Below are 10519 nucleotides of genomic sequence, written 5' to 3' on the forward strand. Positions count from 1 at the left end.
AACTGTGCATGCATTTCAACGCATGCAAACAAACCCATGCTTTGTCTATGTATCCATATCGCTCACACATATTAGTAGAGCTTCACTTCTTCGATAAACGTCTCCCATACTAATGCAGTCCTGGCAACCGCAGTTTCTTGTGAAGTATGTGATTTACAGGAGACACGAGTCTCTTTCCGCTGCTGCCGTACACGCAGGCTCAGCTGCAGAGACAGGCCTGTCTTTAACGCACACTGACAGCTAATGAGAAGCCAGCACCTGCCACTGCACTGATGTGAGCCAGGCATGGGCTGTGGACACGCCACTCTTCATTTAGTCATTCCAAGCATTGCCCCCAATACTGAAATACTGCACTGTTGTTTGTGCTGTAACAATGCTGGCGTGTGCTTAAAGAGCTCTCCGGGAGAAGAGCCATTCGTAATGGCTTTATAATCATGGAGGCAGCACACGGAATGAAACAAAAGGAAATGCAGCTAAAGAGAAATGGGCTGGAAAGGATGTTTTGCCATTTAATTAAGTTAAAGCATTTGGGGTTTTTTTGGAATAAGCATCTGTGTATTTACAGGGATTTATGGGATTGTTGTTTGCTGTAATGTGTCACAGGGAGAAGAAGTCTTTCCGGGTGTATGTGGTGACTCCACTGCTGCCTGGATTCGAGGGAGACATTTCCACAGGAGGAGGAAATGCACTCCAGGCTGTTATGCATTTCAACTACAGGTAGGAATGACTCTGTTGTTGTGCACATGTTTTTGAGCAAAAAAAAAAAAAAAAAAAAAAAAAAAAAAAAATGGGCAGCTCAGGTCAGACAGTAAAATTTGTCCACCTGAGTCTCATAAAGAGTCTGGCGCTCAAAAAATAGAACGGGATTGTGATCCAACATGAATCTTTCTTTCTTATTACTTTGCTGTATTAAAAGTAGAAACTATTAGGCAGGGTAAAGCATGTATAATTAAATAGCTAATTTCATACAATGCATATATTCTTTCTTTTTTTCACTGAAGGGGATTACATATAATTTTATTTTGGCTGTACAACCTGTATTCATTTTTGCTGGCATTGCATGATACTTCTGCAATAGATGTTTTAATGTTATTGATGATTTTTTTGATGGCAGTATCAACATTTGAATACTGTATGTTATAGACAACATAATAAACATCTGCAAAGGGCAAAAAAAAGCACACGAAATCTTATCTTGTCCGTCCATCTGATCTGTCTGATCTCAGTAACAAATGTCTGGGTGTTAGGTGGAATCGTAAATATTTAATATCAAAACCACTTTTAAATGTAGACTTTAAGTGTGGTGTTTGTTATTTTTTCAAGTGGTTTAGTTTTTTGCAATATTTTCAGTGCTTTCATTGTAGCACTGAACATCAATACTAACAGTAGGACTATAATGACATAAAAAGTTCAGTTTAAAAAAAATGGTATACTTTTGAAATTTCTATTTATCAAAAGATCTGACGTTGCTAATAATAAGCAATGCTACTTGGGCAGCAATTGGTTTCGAAAGGGTCATGTGTGACACTGAAGACTGCAGAGGAATTAATTGCATATTGAAATGTATTCAAATTGAAAAGTTATTTGAGTAATATTTCACAATATTACTGTTTTTGTCCGTATTGTTGATCAAATAAATGCAGCCTTGGTGAGCATAAGAAACTTAAAAAAAAACTATAAGAAACAATATTCACCCTGACAATCAAAGTTTTAGGAACAACAAATAATAACTTCAGAAGAGGCTTATATGAAAGGCAAAGGCCTCTAGATTACGCTTATCATGCCTTGATTTTTAATCATTTAATTAGGACAGAAATATCAGACTTTTAGCATCTTAGACAAAAGTCTTGTCACTTAATAATGTAGAGTACAGAACATAAAGTCATGGTGCAGTGGAAAAAGAATTAATATTGTGTGTATGACTCCCTTGAGCTTGAAGGACTGCTTCCATACATCTCGGCAATGACTTAAATAACTTATTAATAAAGTCATCTGAAATGGCAAAGAAAGCATTCTTGCAGGACTCCCAGAGTTCATCAAGGTTCTTCAGTTTCATTTTCAATGCCTCCTCCTTCATCTTACTCCAGACAATAATTTGAAAACTTTGATGTGGAGGCTGAAGTATGAGGAGCACCATCCTGCTGAAGAATTTGTCTTCTCCAAACCCCAAACCAAAATCACCAAACTTGACTGTTTTCTGTGTGAATCTTGGGTCCATGCGAGTTCCAGTAGGTCTTCTGCAGTATTTCCAACATTTGGGATGCAGTTCAATAGATGATTCATCGGAAAAATCAACCTTCTGCCACTTTTCCACAGTTCATCCTTTCTGCAAGCTGTGGGTCTTGGCAAATGCAACAGTTTTTTTTAATTGCTGGTTTCTGAACACTAATTCAGCCATTGAGAGGATGAGAGAATTCCTGTAGATACAGGTGTTTCTGGTGACCAGTTCTTATGTAGCTCTGCTGCAGTTGAAAAAGGGCTGGCCCTAGACTTTCAAACCAACAAACGGCCCTCTCCAACAGTTGTCCTATTGGGTCTGCCTGACCTGGGCCTGTCATGAACTCTATCAGTTTCTTCAAATCTTTTTCTTATCCTCTCCACTTGGCGTTTAGATACAGTAAAGATGTCTGCCACCTCAGCGAACCGTAGTTACTCAGGACTCTGCACTCCGTGAGCTACTGAACAAACCCATCTTTAAAAAACCTATAGATATGACTCTGGATATGTGTGATGCTAACATTCAAAGGCATGAGTTTATTCAAATATTCCAGCATATTAATATTGTTCGTCACAACACAATATTATTCAAGTAATTGTTCAAAGATTATGCTTTGTTAACCAAAACTCTGTAAATGTTCATAAAAAGAAATTAAAGGTGTTAATTTATTTTGAAAACCGTACTTATTGGTATATATTTCATGCCTCGCACCCAGGTATGTTTATGCCATTCGACCAGGTAGGCTTTTTTTTTTAGTTAAAGACAAAAAGAAAAAAGTTGTGTACTCTATGGAAGAACTTGATTACTTTTATGATAATTTGTCTGGGTCATGTAATATGTTATGCTATAATTATTTTGCAGAAAATATAACTTCAGTGACCGACGATGCTTACATTCGGCTTGTTTTCTTTCTCAGTACAGCATCTGCTAAGAAATAATTTACATTCCAGGGACATTTATTAACATTTAAAGAGGTAAATGTGGTCGGTGTTGTTTTCAAGTTGAAAAGCAAGTCATGTACACTGAGCATGACTTGACCGCTCTTTCTGTTTCTGCAGCGTCATTCCCGAGTTCACAGCAGCAGTCAGTCTCCCAGTGACGCAGTTATTGCTTCCTCTTTAGTGAACTCAGGCACATTCTCTCCTCTCCTCCCCTGATTAAGCTTTAATGAGTCTGACAACACGCTAAACAGCTTCACAGCTTCTTTCAACTCTATCAGAGAGGAAGCGCGAGCAGCCCCGATCTACCAGACGAGCCTGCTTTCATCCTGCAGTCAGCCACGATCATCATCATCATCATCTCCACGATAACCTTCCCATCACGCTCTCTGCATATCATTTGGATGAAAGCAGGAATTTGTCAAAGAAAATTGTAAATGTCGCTGATGTGGGGATAATGACCCGTGTTAGACAGTGCGCCTTTTGTTTTCCGATGCCAGCTTACCAATTCATTCCATTACACACGTAAGAGGCACAGCCAAGTGTTAAATGCTTGTTTCACTCGTCTGGAAAATAAATGGAAATAAGCAGCGCTTCAGTGTCACAGTATACATTGAAAACTGCTGCAAGGGTTATTTGTTGATTCGTTTGTCAGTAAATGTCCTTTTTTCGCAACTCCCTGTAGGATTTTGCATGACAAGGCAGGTTTAGTGTATAAGCTTGCCTTTGGTAGACAGTCTAGAGAAGAATAATGTCAACCTATTGAGAGAACACAATGAGCTGTCAGGATGCTACGATTGCATTTGTAAAAACATGTAATCATGGACTGAATGTCTGCTTTTGCAGGACCATGAACAGAGGAGAGTACTCCATAATCTCTCAACTGAAGAAAGAAAGTAAGTCTGAGGGTTCCCATCCCTCTTCTTTCTCTTTCTCTCTCTGTACGTGTCAGATGTTGGAGAAGGAACTGTAAGCTGACGTGATTGAGACATAATTTAGTGTGAACCTGACTCTCTGGTGGTAATGAATTCTCTTCTGTGGTTTACCACGACATTGCAACATATAAGACAAGTGAACGCAATTTTCAAAATGTTAGTGAGTTTCAAAATGTGCCGAATGGTTACGTGCAGTGGATGACATTAGTAGAATTTTTTTTTTGTATAGAGTCGAGGTGAAATTTATGAAGCTGTTGCGCTAAACTAGATTTACGAAGGATTTATAACGGGGAACACCCAGTGTTGGCCTTTGTTTTTCTTTTTCTTTCTTTCTTAGTTTATTTATTTGCAAAACTTTAACAAAAATTATAGAACGAGAACGAGTGACTGAATACAGAGAGAAAGAATTGTATATAACATAGGAAGTTTTAAAGCTTTTTTTATTATTTGAGATGAAGAAGTAGAGATAAAGATAACAAATCTGAGGGTTTATGATTTACTGAAAAGATAATCAATGAAATCTCAAAAATGAAATTGAATGAAATAATTGAACATTTAAAATCAAAACTAATTTATTTTAAAAATACTGAATTTGATGACAAGAACACTGTAAAAAAACTATTTCAATTGTAACACAATCCCTTCCATTGCTTTAATGTACTTTATTTTTTCTCAACAATTTTAACATGTCAAACCCATTTATAAGTTTTATCATTCGAAAGACTTTTACAGCCAATTTGGTAATGCTTAAAAAACAAATTGAAGGCAACAACTGAATTTAAGTTTTTGAAGATTTGAACATTTTTACAGTGCATATCATGTGACCATTTATTAACAGTGAGTGTGCAAATGTTGAAATATTAATTAACTTAAAATATCATATTTTTAAATACATTTTAAAACTCAAGGTTAAATAATGTCAAACGGATTAGATTTGGAAAAAGGTTTTCAAACCTTCAGGTAGCGTTATTTTTTTGTCTAAATGGCAAGAGACGCTTTTCATTTGGGATATTGGCATCATTCAGTGTTTCACCCCGATTCTATCTTTTATACCCCGGTAGTGGATGACCAATGGATGAACTACATCTCTATTTGTGGTCTGAGGACTCATGCGGAGCTGGAGGGCAGACTGGTCACTGAGCTCATCTACGTTCATAGCAAGCTGCTCATTGCTGACGACAACACTGTCATTATTGGTGAGTTACATTCCCATGCTTGCTTTTCTCTTTAATTGTTAAACTGTTTCTTTGTGACTAGAGCTGTATACTCCCTCTTGTGGAGGACTATGGTAATTTTGAAGGATAGACGGTGAGGCCACATATAATCATTGACCTGGCAAATAAATAGCTGGTTTTCACATTTGCCTGCTCATTTCCCCAAAAAGGTATATTTAGATTGACGTCAACGGACTTTGCATCCAATTTGTGATTTTTAATAAGGAAAATATTGTGGTCTGTGTAGTTTACGCATGACTGCACTGCCAGATGTGCAGTATTGACATTTGCTCTGCAGTTTAATCTTCATGCCTCCGTTTTCTGAAAGATATATCCAATCTGTATATAAAAAAAAGTTAAAATAATACTTTGTACGAGGAGCAGAAGAAACTCATAAAAGATAAGCGAGTGTCGTTTCAGATAAAGCTTTAGATTTGTGCCGAAGATACAAGAAATCAAATGAAGAAAGCTATAGATCAGAAGGAGGCAGACGGGAACATTTAGCTGCACACTGAAATTGAGTTATCTCTGATTCTGTAGGTGGAAGCTTCGTGTGCTATCGAATTAAATGCCTCGAGATCCAATCGCTTACAAAACAATGAATAAAATTGAATTGTAGAGTATTAAAAAAAATCTTGTTTTGTTGTCTGTGATTATTATTTGTTTTATATTTTAGATTAAGCGAGTCATGACCAGTGTGTGTTTCCTTTTGTATTTTTTTAATAGTTATTGCAATTTATGAAAAGGCTCAGACCTGTTACGCTTTTAAAGCTACTAGGCATTTTTATTTCTTTATTTTTAATTCAAACTGAAGTAATTTAATTCCAACTACTGTAGTGTTATCGCCTTAGACAAAATCCATTTATTGTTTTTCTTTTTCTTGTCTCTTTTTAATTAATTAATGTATTTTACAGGGTCTGCCAATATCAACGACCGCAGCATGCTGGGAAAAAGGGACAGCGAAGTAGCTGTGATTTTTGAAGATTCAGAAACGACGCCATCGGTGATGGATGGTCAAGAGTACCAGGCTGGCAAGTTCGCTCTGCAGCTCAGACTGGAGTGCTTCAAGTAAGATCTGGTGGAAAGCCAGCCATGCTGGTGTTAGCAAAACAACTCCGTCACAGCTGAAACTCTTTTGTTTTGTCATAATCCAGAACCATTCTTGGTGCCTTTGATGATCCAACCATTGATGTCAGCGACCCCATCAGCAACGCATTCTACAAAGACGTCTGGATGAGCATTTCGGGTCGGAACGCCACCATCTATGAAAAAGTGCGTGTGATTCCTTGTGTCTTTCTGCATTCACTCTTGGGCGTGTAATGGAATTTATGATGGCTACTTTCCATCTTCATATTACATGGAGCATTTGAATTATGATGTAGAGGTGTTGCTGGTTCATTTGTCAGATAGGTATCGCTCTCAAATTCTGTTGGTTGTTTGGCAGTCTCATGGCAGGCCAATAATAATGAGGCTTAATGGAATGAGAGATTCTTATTCTGAGCCACCATTGTATACAGGCAATTTCATAAATACCTCTCACACCTCAGCCACACAACCAAATGTTACACACACACACACACACCAGCACACACGCATTTAATTCATTATTATAGAAAAAAAAGTAATTTACAAATAACTACATTTTCAATATGTTTTTTTATGATGTCATCATGCTTTTATTGATAAAATGATCAATTCTATATAATATACTATTACCATATGTAACACATAGAAATATTAGCTTTTATAACTAATTGTAAAGTTTTAGTTTTATATTTAAACATTTTTATTTATATTTGTAACTAAGTGTTGTGTGCTTTAGTCATTTATATATTTTTTTCTGTAGTTTAGTTTATTATATTTTAATATACTTTAATGTTAGGTCCTTTAGTAACCAACAATTTGTCATAATAATAATAAAATGTATTTGGTAATTCAGAACAGATGAGAAATTCAATGTGGTGGTGGCATTGCAGGTTTTCCGCTGTCTGCCCTCAAGTCTGGTGAGGAACAAGCAGGAGCTCATGAGCTTCCAGTTCAAACCAGGTCTTGATAAAGAGGACCCTGTTAAAGCTCAGGAGCTGCTGAAGAAGATTAGAGGCTTCCTGGTCCAGTTCCCGCTGGACTTCCTTTGTGAGGAGAACCTCATGCCCTCAGTAGGCACCAAAGAAGCCATGGTGCCCACTGAGATCTGGACCTGATGGCACCAAATGAGAAGCACAACAACGACAATCCACTTCCGTCATGAGGATAAAAACAAAGACAGCACTGTGGTGGACGAAACCTCTCCAGTGGATACGAAGAAGCAAAGGATAGTAAGACAAGCTGTCTGTCAATTGTCAGGAAATTTCATATTGTTTTGTATCTCGTCGATGTTATAAATGTACATAATGATATATGTAATTATCAGCACATATTGTGCTTTTACAATAATGTATTTAATGAGATGCCAAACAGAAGGGCTTTTTAAAGAAATGTTTTATTTCTAATGTACATAAAGAGATTTGATTTTTATCGCTATAGCCGGCTCATTTGTAGAGGCAGCACTCAAAGTGAAGAGCAAAATGGAGAGTGGAAGGCCTGTCAGATGTAATTTTGTCACTGCAGCCCATTCTTCAGCACGGCGTCCCCAGTGGAAGCGCATCCATGACAGGCTGAGTACAGTGATATGTGTTTTCTGTCTGGTGAACCAGCTCTTAGACGGAGTCTGCAGAGGCTTTTACTGTCCAGCCTCGCTGCCTGTGTCTAAGTGTCAGTGCTCTGGGGAGACCAGACAATCTGTCTGCGAATTAAAGTGCTGAGTAACTGAAGGAAATTGTTGCCTTTCAGCACCAAGCAGCGACGTGTGGCGTCCACTTTTTATGTTTTCCCCTTCACAAATGTGGCACAGGTCAGTTTTCACGAATCGGCGCTCGTTGCCATGTTCACATTGCCCCTTGGTGTTTGAATATCATCGGGTCAGCCTTTTTCAGCAGTTTGCCGCTCTATATGTATTTTTAGTGATTTTTCATGTTTTTAGTTTTTGCGCTTTTATCTGTGTTTCCCCCCTGAAATAAAAAGTGCTATATGGGAATATACTACCATTCGGAGTTTGGGATCAGTAAGAGTTTTTAATGTCTTTCAGAAAGCCCGTCATCCTCACCACTGCTTAATTTAGCTGTAATAATTACAGTAAAACAAGTTACAATTTTGTGTTATAACCTGATTTCCTGGGGTACCAATCCCATTCAAAAAGAGACCTTAGGAACGCTAAGGGTTAATACATTTTAGTGCTGCCGAACGATTAATCACGATTAATACCATTCAAATTAAAAGTTTTTGTTTACATAATGTCCGTGTACTGTGTATATTTAGTACGTATATATAAATACACACGTATAGCATGTATTTTGAAAATATTTACATGTGTATATATTACGTAAGCAATAAGGTGCTAGAGGCTATGCTGCATCACGGCTGAAGGGCGTTGAATTAAAGATGAAAGATGCAACATAACGTGAGCAGGGGTCACTCATACTTCATTAAATAAAGATAAAACTTGTATAACAAATTTAACTATATTATTCATTTCATGTTGCTAATAGTGTTGCTCAGTAATACACAGAACCGTTGGGTGAAGTGGTCAAAGCCGTGCCGTATTGTGAATAAAACGTTAAAATGGTTCGTTCCATTTCTGGATTCTGATTGGTCAGCAGCTGTGTTTTATTCAGTCTCTCGTACCTTGTTGCTTACATAAACTATATCATATATAAATATATTTAATATAGAAATGTCACATTTTTCTTAAATGTGTGCATGTGTTTGTATTTACATATACATTAGTATACACATACATTGGCTATTATGTAAACAAAAACTGATTTTGGATGTGATTCATTGCGATTAGTTTGACAGGCTACTGTAAAAACAGGCTATATTAGTGCTACGTATGCATGTAATGTTATCTTATATGCCACATTTTCAGCAGTCATTTGGTGCAGAAACGAGAAACATCTTATCGATGTTGAAAACTGCCATGCTGTTTATTATTTTTGAGGAAACCTAATACTTTTTCACAGGATATAAGGCATTGTTTGACATAAAAATCATACGTTTACTGACCCCAAGCTTTTGAATGTTAGTGTTTCAAAATTTCCACCTAATTTTACCGCCATAATGCAACTCATTTCTGTCACTCATTTCTAGTTGGTGAAATTGTGCATTATAAGTCTGAATGTAGCCAAAGTTTAATTGTCTAAAATGTAGTTTTTTTTTTTTTTTTTCCTTTAAAAAAGATGCACAAAAAAAGAATCTGCACTGAGAAGTTCACGTTCACAAAGTGATCCAGCATAGCTTCGGAAATGTATTTAACGTGTATCACTGGCTTTGAAGATTCAAGCTCGACGCATCTTCCCTCAGTTGGTGAAAGCAGAGTCGAACCCGACTGAATAACACAGAGCTCCTGCTCTACCTTTTCTAGCACATTTCATAACAAGCATGTTGTCTTTTAGTTATATTAACTGTGAATTTGACAGACAAGGTGTATTTTAGCCGTGACTCCATTTCGATCTGTGTAATAGAAATTTGCACTAAACAAGTTTCAAATAAATTGCAAAAACACTTTTGTGTGAATGGCTTCCTTGGGGTGTTTTACTGCAACAGCTGATCTTAAATCACATTCTAATATTGTCTTCTTTTCCATTTTAACACCAAAAAGCAATCAAAACATGCCCTTTAGGCACCAACGGCTGGGACAGAGGTTTAAAAATATGAGTTGTATCCTTGTGAATATTAGTTTTAATGCCGTCTCTTCATAGGGGAACCGGCTCTGATCCGTGCCCAAACCTGGAAGTCTTGAAACACAATCATTATGAAGCAATTTAAATGCAAATCTGGCCACTGGCTCGTCCCCAAACGTGCCTCATTGGACGAGACACCTGATAGAGAGCGGCCAATGTTAATGACATCCTCTGAGTGGAATCATGTTCGGACGTATTGAAATCAAGAGTGAAAAGAGTTGATAGATTATCTCTGTGACCTTAATGGCTTCTTATCGTTGATGGTCTCAAAAGCCTTCAACCGACTCGACACCATCCAGACCTTGAGCGTTCGGTTTCTTCAAGAGCTATCCGGTCAATTGCTAAGCTGTCATGCCTCACTAACTACATGTGTCATTTGAAAACAGGATCGCTGTCTCAATTACTGTGTACTGTAGTTCTCTGGTATTGTGCAATG

At 37.3% G+C, this 10519-nt stretch overlaps 1 protein-coding gene across 2 annotated transcripts in view; it reads left to right on the forward strand.

Moving 5' to 3' along the window:
* Window positions 1-9904, forward strand: part of pld1a (phospholipase D1a) — a 29518-nt gene extending 19614 nt beyond the window's left edge. Inside the window, exons 21-27 of one of the 2 annotated variants that reach the window (XR_006252734.1) lie at window positions 604-717; window positions 4003-4052; window positions 5153-5287; window positions 6220-6373; window positions 6460-6577; window positions 7282-8195; window positions 9580-9904. Coding sequence is in view for 1 of the 2 variants with exons in the window: in XM_043260123.1 (XP_043116058.1) it covers window positions 604-717; window positions 4003-4052; window positions 5153-5287; window positions 6220-6373; window positions 6460-6577; window positions 7282-7506 (796 nt within the window). In the remaining variant the exon portion in view is untranslated. Of the gene's footprint in view, window positions 1-603; window positions 718-4002; window positions 4053-5152; window positions 5288-6219; window positions 6374-6459; window positions 6578-7281 lie in introns of both variants that reach the window. The other variant, XM_043260123.1, reaches the window with a different exon arrangement.
* The last annotated feature ends 615 nt before the right edge of the window (window positions 9905-10519 follow it).

Source organism: Puntigrus tetrazona, chromosome 2, assembly GCF_018831695.1.
Source record: "Puntigrus tetrazona isolate hp1 chromosome 2, ASM1883169v1, whole genome shotgun sequence".
In the NCBI taxonomy this organism is placed as follows: domain Eukaryota; kingdom Metazoa; phylum Chordata; class Actinopteri; order Cypriniformes; family Cyprinidae; genus Puntigrus; species Puntigrus tetrazona.